At 37.7% G+C, this 26,931-nt stretch overlaps 1 protein-coding gene across 1 annotated transcript; it reads left to right on the top strand.

Moving 5' to 3' along the window:
• LOC131216886 (probable protein phosphatase 2C 27) lies at positions 1-26,931 on the top strand. The gene is made up of 4 exons (XM_058211485.1): positions 1-387; positions 13,239-13,439; positions 25,443-25,645; positions 26,151-26,931. Exons 1-4 carry the CDS (start codon positions 229-231, stop codon positions 26,713-26,715), a joined length of 1,128 nt encoding a protein of 375 aa, XP_058067468.1. The 5' UTR covers positions 1-228; the 3' UTR covers positions 26,716-26,931.

Raw genomic sequence — 26,931 nt, 5'->3', positions numbered from 1 at the left:
TTTTTTCCTGTAACGCCAACAACTGATTCCAGCCACGCTTTCTTAGAAAAATCTCTCTCTCTCTCTCTCTCTCTCTCTCTCTCTCTCTCCTCTTTCAAATCTCCCATTTCCAAGATTTTCCAGATATTCCCAGTATCTTCTTCAGCTGCCTCTTCTTCTTCTTTTCCTTCTTTCCTTCTGTAAAATTCTCAGAAAAATCTGACTAGAGCAGAGAGAGAGAGAGAGGCCATGTGTGTGCAGGACGGAGAACAGGGGATGGATGATGGAATGGAGAAATTGAGTCGATGTGAGCCTTTCCATTCAGAATTCATGAACCCCCAGATCGAAGACTGGGAGAAGGATTTGGCGAATGGCCTGAACGATTGTCCGTCTGGCAATCTGTGTCCTGTAAGAATGCCATTCCCACTCTCTCTTTCTTGGAAAGATTTTTCTTTTTTAGTGAGATGGGTCTTTTTGGTATTTTATTTTGATTGAATTGGATTTTTTTCGTCTGTGTTGGGTTATGATCATTGTAGCTTCTCAATGGTATTTTTCTTTTGGGTCTTTCGGGAAATCTTTTATTTTTTCTGTTGAGATGAGCATTAGATGAAATGAAGATTGATTTTGGATAGAATTCCAGTTGTTTGCGTCTGGCCGCTGAGAATTACAGCTTCAGATGGGTTTTTTGTTTTTCTCTTCTTTTTGGCTTTTGGGTTATTGTTGTCTTTTTATTCTTTTCTTTTCTTTCAGGTATCTGCTTTCTTGGATTTATTTTCTTTAATGTGTTTTTTTTTTTGGTTTTTAGTTTAACATGATTAATAGATGAAATTAAGATTGATATTCAGTTGAATTGATGTTTCTTGAATCTAGTAGTGGCTACTGTTTCATGTTTTTCTCTGATTTATTACTATTACTTTTACATTGTCATTAATTATCCTGAGATGGGATTTTTGCTATTTTGTCTCAATAAAAGATGATTTGGAGGTTGAATTCAGGTGAAATTGAATTCTGTACATCCTAGCGGTGGTTAATAGAGGTTTGCTGGCCCCACTCCCACCTTTATATGTAGTACACCTTCAAACAGTATGCTCATTAGGTGGGCCACATGTGTACTTGGAATGTGAATTGTTGACAAGTTTTTCTTTTTAAGACCATTCATTCTCTTCCTACTGTGGTTCACATGATGAGTGGAGCAGCCTAATTATTTATTTATTATTATTTTTAATGGTGATCTTCATGGTGGAGGCCACCTTATTTACCACTTAGATGTCCACATACCCGCAGGTTGGCACGCGAGCTGTATGTAAAGTAGCTAATGGAACTAGAAAATATCTAACCTGATAACGGTTTCCAGAATTTAATTTAAATTTTTTTTTTCACCTGTTGGTTTTTGGTATTTAACCTTTTGGGTATATAGTTTGATTCTAGTTGCGGCTTTTGGTAGCCTTTTTGTCTCTATTTCTTTCCTTTCTTTTCTTTTCTTTACTTTTCTTTTTCTTTTTTTTTTGGCTCCCATGTAGTTGATTCTTGGTGCAGCTTGCCCCTTTTTGTAGCCCTTTGATTGTTCTTTCTTTACAATGACCACTGTTGTCAGAATATACAATTTGAAATACATCATATACATACTGATATGAATCACAGCCCAAAATTGTAAATCTGAAAGATTTGTACGAATCATATAAATCGTACTGTGATCATATAAAATCAATTTTATTTTATTTTTTTCATTTTCTATACATTTTTTCTTCTTTTTTATTTTACCTTTCTGTTTTTAAAACATTTGAAAAGCCATCCCTTATTAAAATCATCTTGTTCTTCTTCTTTTTTCCCCTTTTGAGAGAGGACATTTGGGGATTTTGCTATTAAAAAACCCAAAATAAAGGAATCAAATGATCTTTTTTGTCGGTCGACAATCGAATGCCACTTTTTCCAATGTGATTCTACACTCAAGAACATAAGTATTAAAGGTTTCTCATATGATTTTAAGGTAAATTTCTTGAAAGACAAAAAATAAGACAAGAATCCTTTAACACTATCATGGTATGTTACCTTATGCGAGTTTTCAACTGCCAATAACGTGATGTCTATTACTTCTCTTGGTGCATATTGATGGAAAATCGGTTGATGAGTTTTTTATCCTGATTTATTTACATTTTTTTTTTCAGAAAATTTTCCGCTTTTGACAAAATCAGAAAAATCTTATGATTTACAATACAATTCAACCCCTATTACTATTTGTGATATGATAATGATTTGGCTGCTTTGGCTTTGAACATTGGCAACTATTTTCCTTATGACTCTTTACTATATCTTGTGTAGTAGTTAAGAATTCGCATTTGGTCAAATTACTTGTTTATACATATAGTGATTAGCTTTGCTTTTTGCCGTTACCTTCTTTCTATTTCCATTCTTGAAATTTTCAGTTTTGTTCTGCACTTGTTGATTTTGGTTGCGTTTTGACTTAGGCCTCTTTTTTTTTTTTTTTGACATTTCTTTTCTTGTTTTTCTTCTATTTTCTTTGAGATTGGTTTTTTTTTTTCCTCTAATCTTTTAACATGGAAGGACGATGACATGAATATCGAAATTGTGATTCATGGCCTGGTAATGATTATTTCATTTTCCAAATGATCTTTAATCTTTTTCTTTTACTTTGTTCCGTTTTCTTAGTAGTTCCTTTGAATTTGTAAGTCCACTCTACTGTGGTACAATTGTCTATTCATGAATCACGTTGCTCCTTTTCAAAGACAAATAATACTAGTCAACTGTTCACAGTGCAGATGCTATACTAGGAACTTGATTTCTTCCCCTCTGTTTTTATTTTTAGACTGAATAGGCCTAAGGTTCATTGACTAATTTAGATGGTGCATCATTTCATCAATCAACATCATTATGCCAGATTTCTTATTTGGTTGTATGAACTCAAGTAGTTTTTATTGGTAAAGTCAGTTAAGTGCCATTGAGTTTCTATTACCATCTTTTAATCTTCCAAGTTTTCCAGTATCTAGCGATACATTTCTCCTAATTACTTCTGGTCTGTTCAAGACCGAATTAAATCATAACAAGAATGCTAGGAATGACTTCCAACAACACCACATGCTAGAAATAGCCAAGTAAAATCATATGCAATGGTGAAATTTTTCATTAAGGAGATGGCAAGGTGGAAATCTCTGTTATTATTAAAGGTTGTTTTGGTAATGTTAAACTCAAGGCACTACATTGTGGAAGACTGTGGAGAGGAAGAAAAGAGAGGAGGAGAACGTTTTCTTTATATCTCTCTCCCTCTACCAATTGGGATGAAGCTTAGATGATGATGGTGATGATGATGATCTCTCTCCCTCTACTAGCTCTTATTTATAAGCTAGTTACAAAAGATAAGCTCCAAATAAAAACAAATCAAATGTAAAAGATACACAACTATCTACAAAGATATGGTGCACCATAGGATAACCGAATACCTATGCTCAAGTACACTACAATGCACGTACACAGAAGACTATGAGCTCTAACACTCCCCCACAAGCTGGAGCATCTATATCATGCATGCCATGCTTTCCGATGATTCCGAAGATTGTGGGAGAAGCTGATTGTACTTCTGATGATTATGGTGGCTGGGATTTGAATCATAGGCACTTCTGGTGATTGGGATATGATTCACGGGCATTTTTGGTGATAGTCAAAGGACTTACCACTCTTCCCATGGTTGTTGTGTTATCTAACAACACTTCCAATGGGCTTAGAGTGTATCAACAGCACTCTCGATGGCTATATGACGATCCAGCAGCACTTCCTGTAGTTGCTGACACACAATGCTTCCCTTGTATTTCCAGGTGGATCTAAAGAGGCCATTATATTTGCAAGTGAGGGAGAGCCCTTTAAAACTTCATGACAGGGTTGGAAGAAAGGTGATGTAGGATGGCCTAATCCAACCTTAAATGAGCATGATATTTGAAAGAGGCAAATTCATGCAAACTTTAAAAAACAAATAAAATATCAGCCTTATACATCATAAACACAAGAAAGAAATAAAGTTAATACAACATTGATTATGGCTATCCATCACAAACACGAAGTATTGAATCTTAAAATTTGAATTTAGTTGGATCCGGCGAAAGATAGAACTTTCGTCTTGCAATAGGTCCGTCTAACGATCCAAGTGAATTTTCTAATCCAGAAAATAGGATTTTTCTGGATTGGGAAATCTGGAAAATTCATGAAAAGAATTGGTGGTTCTTCAAATTTAGGCTTTGGGTGACGGGTTTTGAAGAATGTCAAATTAGGTTAATGTGGGGATGAAAATCTTTTAAGATCTAATGATTTATAGATAAAAAGAAACAAGATTGGCTTTTAGATATAAAGATTTTAGGAGAAAAGGAAGAGAATGGGGTAAAAGAAAAGAGTACCTTGAGAAAAGAAAGAAGGAGAAAGAAGTAAAGGATGAGAAATCACTTCCCCGGGCCTCACGCCCTCTTCCAATAACTGGAAGTCGAAGACGAAATCGTTAGAAGCAAAAAGCTCTATTTTTCTTTCATAAACATAATGTAGCCTGCTTTAGGTTTAGGGCAACCTTATAAATTCTTAATTACATGAAATTACCAAAATACCCCAACTAAAAAAAGAGTTTCAAAAAAAAGAAATTCGTAGAAAAATTGTGCGCAAACTGTCTCAAAACTTAAATAAATCAAATGTGCATAAACTAAATGCAAATTTAAGATGCCTGATGGGCCCCTATGATAGCGTCGTGAAGGTAGTGTAATGAAGGTGGGCCGTGACGATCCAACGGTCTGATCACACCATTCTCGCAATCCAATGGTCTAAATATCTCATTTAAGCAACTTACACATGTCACGAACACATGTGTAAGGTCTTTAACTTTTAGAGACCCGACTCGTACCTATCATCTAAACACATTGACATGGGTAACGCACGCTTCTTGCGTTGATATACTTTGAATGGCTTGATGTCCGCATCAACTCTCCTCGGCTGAGAAGATCTCGACTCCGATGAGATAAAACTCTTCTACTTTTCTAACAAATCTGGATCTAGTCTCTATAACTCCGCTTCCGTCACCCATGTACAGTCGGATGATGGGTTGTTCTTCACTTCACTAAGTACCTCTGAAATCCACATTCCCAAGTGGAAACAATTTGCTCATCCACAATTCCTTCAATTTCTTCTCTTTTCTCAGCTATTGTAGGCATAGGTGGTGTGGGTTGAGAAGAAAATTCAGAAATTGGCCAATGGTTTGAAACAAAATTAGGGTCTATGGGATGGCTTGAACAAGGCATTAGATTCTCCACATTGAATGTTGAACTAATCCCCATGCGAGGTGGAAGATCTATCACATACACATTAGACCTAATCTTTTTCATAATCTTAAATGGTCCAACATTGCGTGCTTGTAACTTCTTAACGGTATCTTGTGGGAACCGTTCGGGCCTTATCCTAATCATTACATAATCACCCTCATTAAATTCTTGAATTCTACGATGTAAGTCAGCTGAAATTTTGTATTGTTCATTACTAGTATTTATCCACCTCCTAATTTCTGCATGCAACTCATGAATGTGATGGGAAAATGCATTGGCTGACTCTGAGGTCCTCTGTGTGACTGACATAGGTAACAAATCTATGGGTAGTCTAGGTTTGTAACCATTAACAATCTCGAATGGACTCATACCCGTAGACCTATTAACTGAACTGTTATATGCAAACTTGGCGACTGGCAGAACTAAGTCCCAAGTTTTAATGTGTTCACCCACCAAACATCGTAGTAGATTTCCGAGACTTCGATTCACAACCTCAGTTTAGCCATCAGTTTGAGGATGGTAGGCAAACGAGAACTGGAGTCTCGTACCCATCATATGCCATAATGTCTTCCAAAAATAACTACTAAACTGGACATCTCTGTCAGACACTATGGTCTTAGGAAAACCATGTAATTGAACCACCCCCTCAAAGAAAATCTCGTCTATCATTTGAGGTTTTAGAACAAGGGAGAAAGTGGGTCATTTTTTTAGAAACGGTCCACGATCACAAAAATGGAATCGTGCTTTTTAATTTTCTTGGGAAGTCCAAGCGTGAAATCCATACTAATGTCTTGCCACGGTGCATGTGGCACCGGCACTGGCAATGGCGTGTACAATTCAGTATTTTGCTTTTTCTGTTTTACCAGTTGACATGTTTGACATTACCCTAAAATTTTGGCTACGTTTCGCTTGAGACTTGGTCAATAAAATCGATCCTCCACTAGGGCGATGGTCATATCTCGACCAAAATGGCCAGCAATACCTCCAGCTTGAAGCTCCCAAACAAGGAAATCCTGGAGGCCAGTGCGGGGAATACAAAGTCGGTCTCCTTTGAAAAGGAAACCATCTTTAGCACGAACTCACCCGAACTATGTTGGGCAGCTATGAGTGACACGTATGTTCCCTCAAAATCTAGACGCATGGGATACTCGTCTTTCAATTGCTCAAACCCGACAACTTCTACACTCAAGGAGTTGAGCAATGCCACTCTCCTATTAAGGGCATCGGCTGGTTTGTTCTCGATTCCAGCTTTATGTTTCAGGACAAATAAATATTCCTGAAGAAACGCTGCCCACTTGGCATGCCTTGGGTTAAGCTTCTTTTGGGAATTTAAATCCCCAAAGCCTCGTGATCAGAAAACAAGACAAATTCTTACGGTAGAAGATAATGACGCTAATGACGTAGCGACTGCACTACCACATAAATTTCTTTGTCATAGGTGGAATACTTTTGTTTTGCCTCATTTAGTTTCTCATTGAAAGAGGCAACTGGATGACCCTCTTGGCTTAGTACTCTTCATATACTTACGCTTGAAACATCACACGCTACTTCAAAGACTTTAGAAAAATCTGGAAAATGCATGACGAGAGCTTCTATCGTCTTGCCCTTAATATCTTTGAATGCCTTAGCTGCAGCCTTAGACCATATGAACTCCCTCTTTTTAATGCAATCAGTAATGGGAGCCATAATAGTACTAAATCCTTGAATGAACCGACGATAAAATGTAGCTAAGCCATGAAAGCTTCTCACATCATGTATGTTCCGTGGTTCAGGCCAGTTAACTATGGCCTTGACTTTTTCTGGATCTGCTCATATCTCTACAGATGACACTATAAACCCAAAGAAGACAACCCTACAGACAAGAACGACCATTTCTTAAGGTTCTCACATAACCTCTCCGCCTTCAAGACACTACAGACCTGCCTTTAAGTGGTCGAGATGCAGTTCTTTAATGGTACTATATATGAGTATGTCGTCAAAATAAACCACTAAAAACTTCTCCATAAAGGGTCTCAAAACCTGGGTCATCACACGCATAAAAGTACTGGGCGCATTAGTCAAGCCAAAGGGCATGATCAGCCACTCGTACAATCCATCCTTCATCTCGAAGGCTGTCTTCCACTCATCCCCTGGGCATATGCGTATCTGGTGATACCCGCTCTTGAGGTCTATCTTGGAAAAAATTGTGGATCTGGCCATCATGTCTAACATATCATCAAGCCTCGGTATCGGAAACCGATACTTGATCGTGATCTTATTAATGGCCCTACTATCCACACACATCCGCCACGTACCATCTTTCTTAGGCATTAATAGCGCTGGTACGACACACGAACTCCTGCTCTCATGGATGAAACCCTTTCGCAGGAGATCATTTACCTGCGTATGCAACTCTACATGCTCTGCAGGGTTCATCCTGTAATGAGGAAGGTTTGGTAAAGTAGACCTCGGGACGAGATCAATGGCATGCTGGATGTCCCACATAGGTGGACGCTCATCCGGTAAATCCTCAGGGAATACATCATGGTACTCCTCAAGAACCGAAGTCACATCGAGGGTAACTCTACATGAACCTCGGGTGTAACTTCCCTTGCCATTAGGGCGTACACCGTCGAATCATCTTGTCTCTTTCTCAAACTCTTTTGCATTTATGATATGTAGAGATTTCGGAATAGATTTCCTCACATCTTTCCTTGACTCACTCGTTTTCACATCCCTAGCCTTGTCCGTGTGGCTCTTGGGTGGCAACAGATTAATTTTGATTTTCTTGCCCTCATGCATGAATGTATACACATTTGAGCGACCAAAAATCGTGACATCCCTATCGTATAATTATGGCCTCCCTAGAATGATGTGACCTACATCCATAGGTAGAACATCACACCACAACATGTCTTTATATGAACCGATTTGAATGGGGGCTAAACATTGTTGGGATACAGGCATTGAAGACGTGTCAACCCAAGAAACCTTGTAGGGTTGAGGGTGTGGGATGTGCTTCAAACCCAAACGAGTGACTGTGTTAGCTGAGACCACGTTGGTGCAGCTACCACTATCCACGATGACTATGCAATTTTTTTCACCGCTCTTGATAAACGTGTATAAAATTTTGTTTCGGCGCCAATCATCACTCTCCTTGGCCTATGCTAAAGCACATCTAACTACAACCAGTGGCGCAGTCTCTGGTTCTTCTTCTTCATAATCACTAGCACCTATCTCTGGGTGATATTCCTCAACTTCATAATTACCCATGTCATCCGCATTGTCTATGACTAAGGCTTTACTGCAAGTATTTGCCGTGCATTGGTATGCGAAATGACCCGTACCTCCACATTCATAACATCTCAAGTGACTACCACTACCAGGATTGGCACCAAGGACACCTTTACCCTTATCATCCTTAGGCTTAGGCGGTGGGTTTGGTTCCTTGAAAACCAGATCTAACAATAGAGTCTCGGGACTCAAAGTGCCTCGTGACAGGAGACTTTAGGTAAAGCTCTAACTCCTGTACAACTTGGTAAGCCTGATCTAAGTCACTCACTGCATGGGTTATAAGCTCACGCTGCAGATACATGCGAAGACCCACCTTGAAACACACCAACGTCACTAAGAGATCCTTCTGAATATCACACGGCATCATATACTCCTTAAAATTTGCGATGTAATCTGCAACCGACATAGATCCTTAACGTAATGCTTGCCATTGATCTAGGAGCTTTTGACGGTAAGAAAGGGGAGGATATTTTTCTTTTAATAGCTCCTTCATCTCTACCCAATGTGCGACTGCGACACCTCCTGATCACTCGATCCTACGCTCCGTATTTGTCCAAAATAATTTAACTTGACCCACAAGTTTCATTTTCGCAAACCGCACCTGTCGGTTCTCAGACATCTCATACCATTCGAAATAATAGTCCATGTCCGCTAACGAATCAAGGAATGCTTTTGGGTCAAGACGCCCATCAAAACTAGGAGCATCTACTTTAACACTCTTTAAGACCCTCTCATCGACATCATAACGGTCTTGATACTCGACAGCGGGCTGCGGATATCACGCCCCTCCATATCCTACCTCTCGGCCACGTGCTCCACGACCTCTACCACAATTTCCTACCTGTTCCTCAACTACTCCCCCCTACGTGAGACTATTCGTCCCCTCCAATGTCGGAGATTTCTCTTAGGGACGCTTCTATCTGATCCATACGGGTATTCGTGTTCCTAGATTGCGCCTCATTGGCGGCCAAACGTTGGTTGATCGTGTTCATCATCTCAGTCAACTGTTCCATGTTGAAAATTGGGTGTAGACCAAATCCTTTACCAGTCCGAGTGGGCATACACAATAAGACTCAACTTAGGTTTCCTAAAACAGGACTCCAGGAGATTGTTTTGACATGAGATTATGGACATCGTTGATCCTAAATGATGCAAATGTGGAAAAATTCAGATCTATTATTATTTTTATTTTTTTATTTTTTTAATGCAAATCTGAAAATTTCAGATCTAGACTCTATATGCTATGCATGAAACCCTAGAAAAAAAAAAAAAAACTAAAAAAAAAAAATAGACTCTTGATAACTTGATCTAAGACGACCCAATGCAAGGAGCTTTGATACCAAAAATTGATGTAGGACGTCCTAATCCAACCTTAAATGAGCATGATATTTGAAATGGGCAGATTCATGCAATCTTTAAAAAACAAATAAAATATCAGCCTTATACATCATTAACACAAGAAAGAAATAAGGTTAATACAGCATTGATTATGACTATCCATCACATACACGAAGTATTGAATCTTAAAATTTGAATTTAGTTGGATCCAGCGAAAGATATAACTTTCGTCTTACAATAGGTCCATCTTACGATCCAAGTGAATTTTCTGGATTGGGAAATCTGAAAAATTCAGAAAAAAAATTGGGGGTTCTTCAAATTTAGGCTTTGGGTGATGGGTTTTGAAGAATGTCAAATTAGGTTAATGTGGGGATGAAAATATTTTAAGATCTAATGATTTAGATAAAAAGAAACAAGATCAGCTTCTAGATCTAAAGATTTTAGGAGACAAGGAAGAGAATAAGGTTAAAGAAAAGAGTATCTTAAGAAAAGAAAGAAGGAGAAAAAGTAAAGGATGAGAAATCACTTCCTCGGGCCTCACGCCCTCTTCCAATCACTGGAAGTCGAAGGCGAAATCTTCAAAAGCAAAAAGCCCTCTTTTTCTTTCATAAACATAACATAGCCTGCTTTAGGTTTAGGGCAACCCTTATAAATTCGTAATTACATGAAATTACCAAAATATCCCTACTAAAAAAAAAGTTTCAAAAAAAGAAATTCGCACAAAAATTGTGCGCAAACCGTCTCAAAACTTAAATAAATCAAATGTTCATAAACTAAATGCAAATTTAAGATGCCCGATGGGCCCTGATGATAGCGTCGTGAAGGTGGCGTAATGAAGGTGGGCCGTGACGATCCAACGGTCCGATCACACCAAAAGGAAGGCAAGGAAAAACAATTGAGATTGGAAAGAAAAAGGTATCATGGCTTTGATACCATGTTAAACTCAAGAGACTACATTGTGGAAGACTGTGTGGAGGAAGAAAAGAGAGGAGAAGAGGAGAATACTCTCTCTCTCTCTCTCTCTTATTTATAGACTACTTGTTATAAAAGATAAGCTCAAAATAAATGCAAATCAAACTTGAAGATTCACAATTATCTCCAAGGATATGGTGCACCATAGGACAGTTGAATAACATGTGTACTCTGACACTCAAATACACCGCACTGCACGTATACAGATGACTGAATACTCTAACAGCTAATAAAACAACTGATAAAACATAAATAAACAATGTTAAGTTTTGAAAATTAATACTGACATGATAGTAATAGATAAATGTTTTTATGTATGGATATTCTTTGTCTATGAGCTATTCTTTATTTGATATTATTGTATATTTCTGTTTTTTTCCCCTTACCAATAGAGAAAATTTTATGAAAAAAAAGAAGAAGAAGCACTACAATTTTAGAGGGAAGGATGATGAGGAAGCATCCTCCCCAACTAAACACTAGAAGCTACCTCCTGATCTGAACAACTCCTCAAGACAGCAACCCACAAACAAATTAAGACCCAAAGCCACTCAACCATCATAGCTACTCCTGAGGATTCTGACTGATAGGTTAAAGGTTTTGTTCTTTTGTTCCCTCCAGATTGACCACAAATCCAGTGGAAGTGCATATCTCCACAGAATTCCACTTTTTCCTGCTTGAAAATTCCAAAGCATGGAAGAACACAGTTAATGATTCTGGCATAACCAACTCCATCCTGACAAATGCCAATGCATGGCTTTTCAAATCCGTCATGTGGGAGCAATGACTAAGCAGATGATCTATCGTTTTGTTGCTTTTCAAACACTTAATGCATCCATTGGTGATTATTATATTCCTTCTCTTCAAGTAGTCTGTGGTAAAGATTTTATCCTTACCACCAACCAACTAAATGCCAGGACTCTAGTCAAGCCATGGTATGACCGGATTCTTATTGTCTGGTCATCTGTGCTCCCTCTTGTCCCTGATCTTAAGAGTTTTATAGAAAGATTAACAGATAACTTCACTATCTATGGTGGAAATGGACACACTAAGGCTTTGAACCTATTCATGCAATCAGATAAATTTGACAATTTCTTCATCTTTGAAGTTTTCCATCATCTCCGGTGATCCCAGACCACGATGCCCCCTGATTGAAGTACTGACTGTGACATTATGGGTTCTTTCAGCATAGCAAACTGTCACCACACATAAATCCTTCCAGAACCCAAGATGAAAACTGCCCCCAAGTTTGAAGAAAATTCCCTTAGCAACCCACTCTATAAATGGAAGTTGGTGAACCATCCACCCTCCCTCATTGCATATTTACAAGCTCTATTTGATTTCCATTAGTGTCTGTCATTCACAAACTTCCGTGACCAATTAGCCAATATAGCAGGTTTCATAATGACAAGCTTTTTAATACATGCTCCTTCTTGGGATTGAGGCTTTCCGATTTCTTCCAACTTTACCAGATACAGTCCGTGCTTCTCTCTATTGCCCTGCCAAAGGAAATTCTCTTTGTAACCTTTCCAGCCTCTTGAGAATGTTGACTGGACGCCGCGACATAAAGCAGATTGGCACATTGGCGCATGTTTGTGATTGCACAGGCATTCTATTTACAGACTGGTGAGGAAAGAACTGCATACGTTTTCGCACATTGAAATACTTCAATTTTCACTGAACCACCGAAGATTCTTCAAGTCTAAACTTGTCTCTTTTTAAATGCATTGAAACTATTTACATCCAGGTGTCCAAGATAGAACCACCATAACCAAGTTGGTGAGTTCCTAGTTCACTGGTCTCTAACGGCAATAGAAATAAATAAATCTGTCCAATCCAGCATGTAGAGGATTCAATCTGAGTTTTCTACAATTGGAAACTGTACCTCGTAACTTTCTTTTCTTCTCTGTATCAGTGACTATAATTCCAAGTGTTCTATACGAGATCCTTGGCTAATCATGTTCTGGGATCCTCCCTGTACAGACCACAGCCTTAGTATCACAATGATTGGATAATATTAAGATATGACTGAAGTTTTTTCATTATCTGTGTAATGAATTTTTTTTTTTCTCTTTTTTTTTTTTCAGGGAGATGTTTGGTATGTTGTTTTATGTTGATGAACAAGATAATTCTGTTGTCTTTCATTTGTATCTAAAAATACATCATCAAAAACTGTTTGGATTACATAACCAATTACTATATTAGAGTTGCTATCTTGGCTACTATTATGAATTATGTTAAACGGGTTAGCATTTGATTTTTAAATTGGTTTTTAGTTCGGTTAATTCTTGTTTCGAGTTGGAAATTTTGTTATTTTCTTCTTTTCATTTTTTAAGCATTCATTCTAATCTCTACTTCTTGTGTGTTTCACAGCTAGAAAGCATTTGTGAGAACACAGCTGTCATGGACAGCAAGCAAAACCAGCCTTCAAACTTTTCTCCTATCATTCGCTCGGGGGAGTGGTCTGATATTGGGAGCCGTACATCTATGGAAGACACTCATGTCTGCATTGCCAACCTAGCTAAGAAATTTGGTTATAACTTCCTGGATGATGAAGCTGTTTCATTCTATGGAGTAAGTTGACTTGATCAGTTGATTACTGCAGCATCTTTCATTGTAGACTTGTATTTTCTTTTATCTGGGGTGAAGCCTCTTACAAGTAAGAAACGTCTTTATTCTACCCCACATGCATATCATGTTTCTGTAGAGGAAGGGAAATAAATGAAATATAGTGATAATTTACTGTTATTGAGGATATATAGTGTGTGAATCCAACGCCACTTCCAGGTTACAGAATTTAGTTTCTCAGGATCCCAGTAAATTATTTCAGGAAGACTAATGTCGTTATTGATGCTTGAAATCCAATAACCATACTTTGTTAAGATTTTTTGAACAAACTAAATTTCTTTGTTTAGTTCTTTTGCATTGTTGAAATGGTATGTTGGTCATATGCAAATCTTACAAGTCATATGCACCGCATATACTTTTCTAAACCATTGAATCATATAAATTTATATGAATGCAAATATATGAATGTGGTTCATGGTTATTTTGTCCTATATGTTATGATGGTTCCAAAAAATACCGGAAAGGGAGTAAAAAATATCTATGAGAAAATTCATGTAGAAAACTCATTATCAGAAGTTGTAATCAATTAGTTGCAAGTTCCTTGGAGTGAATGAAGTCTGAGGTGAAAAGGCAAGGCCTAGCAATCAAGACAAAGGGATTGCGAGTCCTAGCAGTCAAGGCTTAGGGAAAGCAAAGGAATAGAAAGGTCTTCTATTTGCATATTTCGGTCAGATAGAATGAACCCCTAATCATATGGATGACAAAAAAAAGGCTCCCTTACATAAGAATTGTGTGCACCTTGGTTGCAGGAACCTTCTACCAAAGTTGCCACTTCCACAACTGGTTTGAACATGTGATCTTGCTCTCCCAAGGAATTCACACTTGCTAACATTTTGAAATTGATGCTTCCCCTCTTCCACATCTGAATCAACTCTTGCTTCCCCTAATGCTATGTTCAAGTATAAAGTAGCCTTGAAATTGCATTATAACATGGTAATGCGAAGAGCATCACTATCCCCCAATTGGTTCTCTTGAAAACAGTAGCACCACCTTCTATCGGGGTAATTGTTCTCTCTCGAACATGTGAATCTTGTGCAGGAATGATGAGGAGTTTGTCAATCAGTATTCCTCCATTGTGGGACAAACCTATCCATTTTCCACACTTCCTTCAATCTCTTTGGTATAACCTGGGTGATGCCAAAGTGTTAAAGAACTCTTCACAAGCTGGGGAGTTTGCTTGTTTAAATTGGCAAACCAAATATTCTGGAGAATGCTCCTTCACATCATCCTGTGGGATATATGGAAGGAAAGGAACAAAGAACATTCAAAGACATGCCTTCCTTGACAAATAAGGTAACTGAGAAAATCAAAATCAAATTGTTTCTTATTGACTGGGACCGAATCAAATAAGGACTTAAAGGACTTGCTAAGAAGTTGGTATGATGTCACTAATGAAGGCTACAAACCAACATTTAAGTCGGTTACACGGGTCTCATCTTTGGTGGATGGTGGAAGTTGAATGTGGGCAGTAGTTCAATGGGAAATCCAATGCAGTCTAGGGTGTGTGTGGGACTGTTCAGGGAAAACCACAGCTCAGTCAAGTTGGTCTTCTCTGGTCCAGTTCAGGCTGGCTACTCTTACCAAGTGGAACTGGAAGCAATCAAGACCAGGTGAAGCTTATCAAAGATACTGCAAAGTTTTCTGTGGTCATCATGAAAGGAGGTTCCTAGCGTGCTGTTGCATGGGTTTTGCATCGAAGCCGCCCCTTGGAAATTGAAATTTATGGTTAATGAGATCAAAAGGCTCGTCTTTGTATACCTTTTCCTTTAACCTTGTCCTACATGGACCAACTCTTCAGCCGATTGCTTGGCTAAGGAGGGTTCCTTGTATGTTGGAGACACTTATCCATTGCTTTCAGGGATAATGTGTCCACTTCTATACTATCTGAGTGAAATTTTATTTATTTTTATTTTTTTTAATAAAGCATCATACCTGTAACCTTTTGTGATCCCTTTCTTTCATTGAGAAATAGAAATGGGCCAACCAAGCCAATGGATCTTGCTCTGACCATTAGTTGAGTTTCTCAGTCGACAAACCATTCTAACATTGCTGTTGTTTCTTTATCATTTGGATTCATATAACTTCTTATGGGTCTTGATATAATAGGTGTTCTTTCTCTGATCATTAGTTGAGTTTCTCAGTCGACAAGCCATTCTAACATTGCTGTTATTTCTTTATCATTTGGACTCATATAACTTCTTTTGGGTCTTGATATAATAGGTGTTCTTCACATCAAACAAAATAGTGACTCTTTTTTTTTTTTCATGGTAGAAATGATGAGATAATTTTGTTCATTGTTGTCTTAGGAACTAATGCAAATGGTGCCTTGAAAATATCTCTTGTTCCTTTTGTGTACCCTTTGGCAACTAAATGACCTTGAAGGCAAAGACTATTTGTATAGTCTGACGAGGACATTTAGTCAAGGTCTTGGCGAATTGTTTAAATCTTGGTTTTGTAAGAACCAACCCTAGGGATGTGGATGAGAAATTAATCACAGAATGGTTCACTAAGTATTTTCTTGCCTAGAGGTTTGGAACATTGCATATGTGGGGTGTGGTAGTATTATATACACTCCCATGCCCATAGCAGGAAAGACTGTTGACATTCTTGTAATGGCATTCCATCAAGGTTTGGTGAATCAAAACTCAGTGTTCACGAGAGTCAGATATTGGTTATATTCAGTCCCAAACATTTTGTTAATGGTAATTTTGATGTCAATGGGATTCTCAATTGTTAGATAAGGGGACTTGGACATGAAATCCATCAACCAATGGGTACCAAATATCTACATGCATGCAACAAAAATTTGAGATCGTAAGAATTAGATGTACATCTTGAAGTTTTGGAACATCTACGTGGAGAGGTATTGAGACGCTGGGGAAGAACCCTGATCGTTTGTAGCAATCTCTTTTGTATTCTTGCCAAAATCTTGTGAGACCTAAAAAGTTGGATTCTTTCTTCTTCTTCTTTTCCTTTTTTTTTTTTTTCTTATTCTTTTTTAATATTGTGCATATTTTATGTGTTATGTCTATGAAACACGATCTCTGATGATACTATCAATATATCCAAGGTCTACCAATTGAGTTTAGAGGACGATATGTCAAAAGATTCATAATGGAATGGTGAACCTAACTTGATTGATTATGAGGTTAACATCAACCACTTAAATTGCATATCTACATCATTTGAAATTCTTGAGTAGGAATCACTTGGTGGAAGCATCCATGCTTAGGCATAAGGGAAACGGAGGAAGTTCCCTTTTGTCAGTGTGAACCTCTTGCTGAGAGTTGCTTGATGCAGGGCAACTTACCACTTGCTCTAAAAGCTTGAACCGATAAAGCATGGCAAAGCAATCCTTTTATCTCATAGCCTAGGTCCCACGTCCCATGGGTTAGGTTCTCAACCGAATCCCCTTTGTGGGCCCCACATCACATGGATTGCGCCTCACACGAGCCACCCGCCTCACACAAGCCGCCCACCCTGAGTGTGCTTCTGCATTAATCACCCCTAGTGAGGAGTCTCAAATATGAGACCTCCCGCTCTGATACCACTTTGATGCAGGACAACTAACAACTTGCTTTAAAAGTTCGAATTGATAGAGCATGGCGAATCAATCCCTTTATCTCATAGCCCAGGCCCTGCATTCCATGGGTAAGTCCCTTGCCGACCATGGGCCCCACATCACATGGGTTTCGCCTCACAAGGGTGGAGCCCGCCTCACACGAGCCACCCACCTCACACAGGCTGCCCACCCCAAGTGTGCCCCTGCATCCCACAGGCCACCCCACTCGAGCCTGGTGTGAAATGCTCGTGCATTATTGTTGCTTCTTCTTCTTCTCCTTTTGATGGGGAAGTTGGAAGCATGCATATAAAGAGCAAACTACATTTTTTAATTTACGAAAGGAGAATATCATGCCCCTTCGAAGCTAAAATACTTGAAACAGTGTTTCTGGGTAAATCCACTCAAGGTCTACATCAAAGCCAAGGAGTCTGTCATCTAGTTTACCTCTTGATATAACTTGATCCACTGACTAGGAATTCCATCTACTAAAGAAACTCTCAGGCGCAGATAAGTACTGGTTTATCACAAGATCTTATTGGTTTTCTATGACTAGCATCAATAGTGCTAAGGAGTTAGCTCCAAATAGCTAGGCAACTGAATAAGGTGAGGCTTTTGGCAAAGAAGCCTAAACTGAAAGTGATTGGAGAGGAAATGCAATGATACATCTGCTGTGCTATGCACAGATTATTCAACTGCAACCATTAATAGCAAGGATACCCCTCTAGAGGTATTATTAACATATAGCTTATGCTTTCCTCAGTCAACATTACGAACTTGACCGGGGTACAACTTCCATAAGATGAATTTCTGAACTTCTGAACTCTATTTATACTTCATACGACTACAACTTTGTCCACAATTCTACATATGATAAAGACACATGAGTGAATAGTTTATTTTGCACAACACATTATAAATACACATGTTAGCCGATAAACTGTTGTCCGCGAGAACATATGGCACCTTGTGATTATTCTATTTACTGTTGACATCAACTGGTTTAGACAGAATACTTCCACCATTTAAGTGGTAATCATCTCTAACTTGAAAGTAGTCATGTGGGGTGCCATCTTCTATCCTATCAATGGGCCTTGATATGTTTAGTGTGGCTTGCTGGGGTTGTGTGCATTTTTCTTTGTATGGTGGAAGCATATGAGAGGTCCCTTCAATCTTGACCCATGGTGATGACATTAGCCACAATTTGTTGTCATCTACTACATGTGGGGCTTTTTTTTTAGGCAAAACAAAAAATTTAAAATAAAAATAAAAATGTGAGGTTTGCTTAACAATCACAATTTGTATTTGAATCTCTCCATACCTCCTTGTTGATGCTCTAGTTCAATTCAAGAAAGAAACCAACCACAAAGAGAGGACTTAGAGTTTGCAATTTAGGATTTTTACTATATTACCAAGTTGAATTGAAAAGAGAATCATTTGAATCTCAGTACCACATATTATGAAAGGAAGTGGAGCCAAAGAATGTAAAGATAAAATGATACCCATTGTTCGAAGTATCCCCGCTATTATCGAAATATCCTTGATATTATCCGTGTCTCCAGCTCGGGGATACCTATGACACTGGTAGTGATACCAATAACACTAGTAGTATAAAAAATTCCAAGTATCGGCGATGTATCGCCAATATTTTCAGCTATGTAAATTTCAGGTGTCGTTTGTACTGCCAATGTATCGATATCGCCAATGTATCGCCAATATTTTGTACTATGTAAATTCCAGGTGTCACTTGTATTGCTAGTGTATTGGCGATGTTTCGATAATATTCCCAATGTATTAATATAGCCAAAATTTTATTTATTTAAAGAATTTCCATTTTATTTTTTTATGGGAGTATGGTTGTATGCAGTGTTCAATTTGTTGACAATAATATCGATAATATTGTGAAATTGTTATCACAACATGGTTGATATTGAGAGTTGTCATGTGTGATCGCATATGCACATATCCATATACAGGTCGCATATGCGATCATGGCATATGCGATCGCATAAGTTGCACATGCGAAAATATGCGATGTATGCGATCACATACTGCATATGCGATCGCATATTGGCCATGGCACATTGAATTTTTATTTTTATTTTTATTTTTTTGCAAAAAAAAAAAAATAATATTGTCTATAAAAAGGCTTCCAAATCTCCTCAATTTGCAATATTCTCACTCCAAAACTCTCTTACTCTATTTTTCTCTTACATTTCTTAATTGCAAGTGGTCTTAATCTCCCTCTCTCTCGTATTTCCTACTTCCAAGTGATCTTAATCTCTCTCTCTCTCTCTCTCTCTCTCTCTCTCTTGCATTCCCTCTCTCTTGGAAGTTGGAAGATCCAGATTCAAGCACTTTTAAGTTTCAATGAAGATAGCTTGTTGATTTTCTACCATAATAAATAAATAGCTTGTTGATTTTGTTGTTACTTCTTGTTAACTATATTGTTAAATGTGGATGACTTGATGTTTAATTCATTGTTTAATTGATTTTATCTCTTTCAAATGTATTTTAAATATGTAAAATTAGTTATCTATTAACTTAGAAAAGTTCTCCTCATTTTCGTATATTTTTTTACAATTTTTTGAATTTTTCCCTTTTATAGATACACACACACACACACACACACACACACACACACACACATATATATATATTACAAATTTTATTTTATTTTATTTTTTATTTTTAAATATGCGATCGCATATGCGATTCGACAACATTGATTGAGACCAAAATCTTTCGTTTCCTTTCCAGTTGTCGACGATTTAATTGGCAAAATTTTGTGTTGTTGATATTCTGAAATATCGATGAATGTTTGATTGGATGGATAGATGAGATAGATGGGATGGTTGGATTGATTTCTTACGATAACACATGCTTTTAGGTCCCCATTAAAAGGAAACTTATTATGCATGCATCCTTTTTTGCAATTTTTTAAAATTCCTAAATATGCAAATATGTGTATTTTAGCATCTCTTGAAATTCCACCATTTTCCGCATGTTTCCCCAATGTTTCTCTGCATTTCCAGTTATTGGCGATATTATCGTTGATATCAATATTGTTTCTGTATCCCCAGCCAAAGAAACTTGTAGCGATACCGATACTTTGAACACTGACGATACCTTATTGGTTTTTCTTTTCTTTTCTTTTCTTTTCTTTCTTTCTTTTTTTTTTTTTTTCTTAAAAAAAAAAATTTAAATCAGTATGCCTTGTTTAAGAGTTATCAATCATGTGAAAAATAAATGAAAATAGCTTATTTTCCCTTGATCTTTTGAATGAAACTTGTCATAAATGTTAACGTCAGGATCTTCATTCTAGGTTTGTCCTCAATAATAGCACAACCTAGTTGACCTAAGATTTCTAGTTTGTGAATGTAATCTTAGGCAGTAGTTGTTTAGGTGTAATATTTTGGAAATGACATCCAATTCCAAGAAATCCACATTTTCCCTGTTACAAAATAAAGGCGTAGAAATAATTTTCCTTCTCAAAGATGTTTTGAGAAATCGATGTCACCCAAAAAATGTTGTCTAGTTGATTTCCATAGCATAGGAAGAAAGTGAGCTGAACATGCCTTCTCATTTTGTTTTCCTTTTCCAAGGTTTACCATGAAAAAAACATTCTCAGAAACCGGCTGCAGAATTATTGTTGGAATCCTTAGTTGTCCATTTCCTACAATTCCATTTCGTTTTCCATATCTATGTTTAGTTTTACATCAAAACGAAAACAACCTTCCATTATTTCTAGTAACCCTTGAAATGTCTTACAAGTCTTATGCATATTCAGAAATCGAATGCTGCCTCTGATTGCAACATTCTTTCTCTTGTCTTCCATAAGAACTTCATCTTAGTTTTAGGCAATCCTATTATGGTTATCGTCTTAGACTTCATGTAGCTCCACATTTGTTGATAGTTTTGTGTCACATGCCTGTTTGGATTGGTGGAAACCAAAGCATTGATATGGAAAACCAAACGTCTCATTAGAGGAAGGGAAAATGTGTGGAAAAGAATCCACATTAACATGTTTGTTTTAGAACATGTGATTTACATGGAAAATTTTAAAGGTGAACAGTGAAAAAGCAAGAGTTGTCTCTACATTACAGTGGAAATCTATATTTAACATTTCCTTTTGAGAAAATGGAAATCTCCATCTTTCGAGGAAAACCATGGAAATGGAAATCGATTTCCGTAGATAAATTTGTTTTCACAAACAGGCGAAAGCATCACATCTATGGAAATTGATTTCATTTCCAAGGTTTTCCAGAGGATTCCACCAATAAAAAAGTAGCCTCTATTGTTGTTGTTAGCAACAACCTGAAGGCGTCATAATTTTCCTTATTCATACAATTGACCTAGACTAAAATGTCTAAAGTTCTACTTGAATTACCAGTAGAGGTACTTGATGGCATGGAGGAAAGGGTATATTGCACATTTCATGCAAGAATCAAATTGGATGTCGATTTCCCTGAGAACGGATCTTTAGAAATCTGATATTTTTGGGAAGAATATTATAGGAATGATGTTGCAAATCCATAGATTCTCCGTCCCATGTCCATCTCTCATTTTCTGGGGCTATTCTAAGTGGAAGAATGCCAAAAGAGCAAGCACGTTGGATGTGACCATGTGCAGAGCATGAATAAAGATGTGAAGGTTTATCATGCAGAAGTCATATCAGCTTAACCTCGGATTTGAGAAAAGTTCTATCTAAATTTTGATGGAGAAAAGTTTGATCTAAATTTTGATGGTTCATCCTGGGGTAGCTCTGGTTTCGGAAGCACTGATTGAACACGATGAATTTGTTGTTGCATTTCATCTCCCTTTCCTCTTTTTTTCTTCTTTCTTTCTGGAACTTCTTTGCTGACTGCTTTGCCTTCTACCAAAAATTTAATTAGCCAATTGCATGTACACTCGGAATCTCCAATTCAAGAGTGAATCCTTTAACACTATTGATATGAGCGCTTGGATTGGTGTAAAACAATGAAAATTTGGGGAAATGAAATTGATTTCCATAGAAGTGACATTTTTCCCTGTTTCCGAGAACACAATTAGGTGTGGATATTGATTTTCATTTGCATGATTTTTCTTTAAAATGAGAAGTTATTTTCTAGAAAAAAGATATCATGTGTGCTAAAATGAACAAATTAACGTGGATTCCTTTCCACAATTTCCCTTTCATCAGATGTGATTCTTGGTTTTCCATATCCATGATTTGGTTTCCACCAATCCAAACAAGCCAGGAAATCAACCAGATCTCGTGACATGAATTCTTTGGGTCAACTTCTGCAAACTACTTTAGCAGATGTGTTCCTTGTCTGTAGTTATGGAAATAGGGAATCAAAATTGATGGCAAACTTCTTGGTAATAGGCCTTGGAGGATATCGAGTGGGTTCACCTAGTATTTTGGGTTTAGATGGACCATCACTGTCTCCTATTGTAGGAACACATTGCTTTCAATATACTACTTCCATATAAAATATAGAAATAGAAAAGAAAAACCAGATGGGAGAAGGTTCTACCAAGTGATTCCCACTCAAAGAAGGCAACTTGGTCCTCATGTTTTATTACACTATGTATAGAGCTTCCAACAAGTAGTTCTTGCTTGGGAATTTAACTTTGATAGAGATGATGTTTATGAGAGTTTAATATTGAGCTCATAATTGCTCATATTCACCATTATAGAATTTCTTAATCCTTTAATCTCGATCTTGGCAGACAATATACACTTAATGGAGTTCATCCAACACTTTGTTCTCTTGAACTCCAACACTTTGTTCTCTTAAACAGAGTACATAACATACATGTCATGAAATGTCCAAAATCACACCAAATTTTAAGCTCTTAAAAAAATTTTAAAATAAAAAACATGGGATTTCACACGATTTTAAGTCTGAAGCTAGTAGGCTCAACACCCAAGTGAATAGTTTTCTTTAGCCCCAAATTTGTTGTTGACAAGGTCATATGGTATCTTACAGATGTTTCATTGTCGTTTGCTTATGGTGGTGCCAATGTTGTATAAGAGGGTAAAGCAACAGCAGGTTGTACTAGTGATGCCCACCTCTAGATGAGAGAGAGAGAGAGAGGGAGGGAGGGACTTGAGTTCATTGGGTTCCCATTTGGGTGAGCAGGCCAGGCTTCGGTTGAAGGTCCTTATAAGTGGGTCAAGTCAGGTCAGTATGGGCCTAGGCATAGGAATCTCATTGATTAGGCTTGGTCATCTGATCCTAATTCACAGGTTGGGCTCAGGGCTAGTTTTTGGACCCATTTAGTCAAGGATCAGGTTTGGGCTGACTCAACATGAACCTGAATAATTACCATTTGCCAACCCTAATTGGAATGGGGTTTACAGTCAATAACAAAGGAGTTTATGGTGGCACCATTGTTTTATAAGAAAGTAAAATAATAATAGGCAATGTTCCTGGTATCACCGATATTATCAATAATGTCGGTGATATTATCAGTGTTGGTAGGTTAGTAATAAAAATAAAATTTGCAAGATATCATCAATAATATCGATAATATTGCCGATGGTATCTCATGTACCAACAATACCGCGAGATATTGGCAACATCCCTTTGAAAAAAAAATCCACCATGTCGTTACTATCATGCAATATTATCGATATTATCAACAATACCAGCGTTAATGCCTAGGAAATTCCAGATATTGAAAAAAAAAAAAATACTTTTTTCAAAATTTTTGAGGGTATCTTTCCTAGGGATGTTTTAAAGTAATGCATTATATGTGCTGAATTGTTGCATTGTTTCTTAAAATTGGTTCATTAAAATCGGGTCCAACTTCATGGCTTAGTAGGCAGACTCATGTTTCAACACTGAGACCAGGGATTGAGTGCCAATATGGTGTGAGTGGGTGCATGTGACAAAGAAAAAAGTTCATTAAAATCATATTTTATTAATTAAATATTTTTTGTCCAACAACACATAATTTGGGCCCTTATACAATGGAAAACTTCTCTGCCTGGTTGTTTTTTGTAATATTTTGGGTCCTAAGCCTGTAAACATGTTCTTTAACATCTACACTGAAAGATTCTACCTTCTTCCCAATGTCTTTCCAATGTTTCCCTGGACAACGATATTTTACCTGGTATCTACGATAATATCGACAATGTTGATATATATTTCTGTATCCCTAGTTAGCGATACTTTGTAATGATACCAATACTCCGAACAATGAATTAACAGGCCGTGGTAGGCTGTACTAGTGATGCTCACCTTGAACATCAGAAGATGATGGGTTGGACTAGTGACATAACACTAGTGAAAAGTTAAAAATGGTTTGTTAGTGACATCATCAACTCCGAAAAAGATAAATTGATTATTTTTTTGGTAACACTAACACTTGTCAATGCTTCTTCGTGTTGTATTTGATGGAGAGGTAAAAAATGAGCCATTGGATTGATCCTAACACTGTTGTTTGTGAAGAAGACAAAACTCTACGCACTGGGCAACCTACTACACTGGGCCCCACCACTATAATCCACCCCAAAAAGTCATTGATGTGCCACAAGAATATGAAACTGGGTATACGCAAAATACTATGAATTGCATGGGGACTTCCGTCACTAGCTTCATTGCCATAAAGTAATTTCTAGGAACATTAGGCCTAAAAATAGGGAAATTATATTTCTTTAAAAAAACTATGGAAATTATTTGTGCAAGTAGTCAAAATAAATATTTAAAAAAATAAAAATCCAAAAGAAGTAGGACCTTGGAATGGCTAGAACAATAAACATCAATTAGCTGGTGGTAGAAGAACAGAAAAATATTCTTCATTAGTTTGGAGTTTTCATATGGCAGTCTTTACCAAAGATGAAGAATCTGACATACTATTGTTGTCATTATTCATATGGTCATATAATCATTTGGAGTCTTTCCCAATGCTTGTTGTATGTATAAGAAGCTCTTGATACACCCTTGTTGATGTGTTCTATCGCAAAGAAAACAACCCAAAAGAGGAATTAGAGTTTCTGGTTCATGATTTTTGTTCTGATATGTAATAGGAATAAAAGTAGAATGGTTCTGCGTGCACGTATGTAGGAATTGTGTAGGAATTGGGCAGAACAGATTCTGAAAGGCTTATGCATCATTAACAAAACATGAAAAGAGCTCATCTTCCCTTAATCATTTGGAAGCAACTTTTGTGGGGGCCCACGATTACACCGCATGAATCCCAGTCACACTTATTTGCAAATCAAATTGCTCTTCGAGTGCAACATTCTTTATCAGATTTGAGTCAGATATATTGATAGGTGTGTGTACACCAGTTATTGCTATTGCTAATAAACTGAAGGTGTCCTCAATTGTTTCAGGCATGTGGCTGAGCCTGTGTAGACTAAGACGTCTAAATCTCTGCCTGAATTCTGAGTACAGGTATTTGATGGGCATGGAGGAAAGGGTGCTGCACATTTTGTCCGTGAGAATTTGCCAAGGGTCATAGTGGAAGATTCTGCTTTCCCTCTTGAACTCGAGAAAGTGGTCACAAGGTCATTTATGCTGACGGATACAAAGACGTGCTCTCTTCAGTCTGATCTGTGTTCCGGCACAACAGTACTGACTGCGATGATATTCGGAAGGTGGGTTTTCCACAATAGTTGCAATGAATTAGCTATATCTTTTTTCTTAGGGGGTATATACGATGATCAACCGAGCAATTTCTTAGCTAAGCTACATCTACATGTGGGGCCCACCTTTTCTGATCAAAACCATTCTTACAGCAGGTTATGGGAGGTATACGGTATACCCCAAATACACCCTATTGGATGATCATACCTAACCAATGATTTCCCCCTTGGCATGTCCATTTGCGAGTTGCCAAGCTAGGATCATCTAATAAGGTAGACATTGGGGCATGGATTATCCATGATTGGGTCCACCAGACGAGCAGCTTTATTAGTTAAAGGCCCTGTACCACTGCTTGGCGAAAGTAAAAAAAAAAAAAGAAGAAAGAAAAGAACTCTCCTTTTATTGAGCAATATCACATTACTTCTCTTTCCCTTTTCACTACTGATTATTGATTTTATGTTCCCTCTTTTGATTGCTGCACATCCTTCTTCCTCTTGGGAACTACGGTAATTACAGATCTCTATTAGTAGCAAATGCTGGCGACTGCAGAGCAGTGCTGTCTCGACTTGGGGTAGCTATAGAGATGTCAAAGGATCACAGACCCAGCTGTAACAGGGAGCGGAATCGCATCGAATCACTCGGTGGATTCATTGACGATGGCTACTTGAATGGGCAGCTTGGTGTGACTCGAGCTCTAGGTGACTGGCACATCGAAGGGATGAAGTCTGTCGGTGAGTTTGGCGGGCCATTGAGTGCCGAACCAGAACTCAAGATGATTACATTATCAAAAGAGGACGAGTTCCTGATAATCGGCAGTGATGGGATATGGGATGTATTCACAAGCCAAAATGCTGTGGACTTTGCCCGTAGGAGACTCCAAGAACACAACGATGTAAAGACATGCTGCAAGGAATTGGTCGACGAGGCAAAAAAGCGTGGGTCCATCGACAATCTGACAATCGTGATGGTATCCTTTCACTCAGAACCCCCTCCCCACGTAGTAGTGCATAGAGCTAGAGTAAGGAGGAGCATATCAGCTGAGGGGCTTCATAGTCTCAAGTGTCTTTTAGAAGGGCAGTAATGAGTAGCTGACCAATTGTGCCTACCTGATTACTTCTTGCTTGTACGTAATTTATATGACTATCAGTACATTGTTCTTATCTGATCTTTCACTTTCTTAGATCTGTCGAGGGTAGCTAATTGTACCCTAAGAAAGGGGAGATTTGGATGCTTCATCCCATCTTGATTTGCTGAGATGGGTGCTCATCATAAGTCGTATATTGTTGACATTTTTATA

This window comes from Magnolia sinica, chromosome 10 (genome assembly GCF_029962835.1).
Source record: "Magnolia sinica isolate HGM2019 chromosome 10, MsV1, whole genome shotgun sequence".
Classification (NCBI taxonomy): domain Eukaryota; kingdom Viridiplantae; phylum Streptophyta; class Magnoliopsida; order Magnoliales; family Magnoliaceae; genus Magnolia; species Magnolia sinica.
This window is presented reverse-complemented; position numbering and strand designations above follow the sequence as displayed.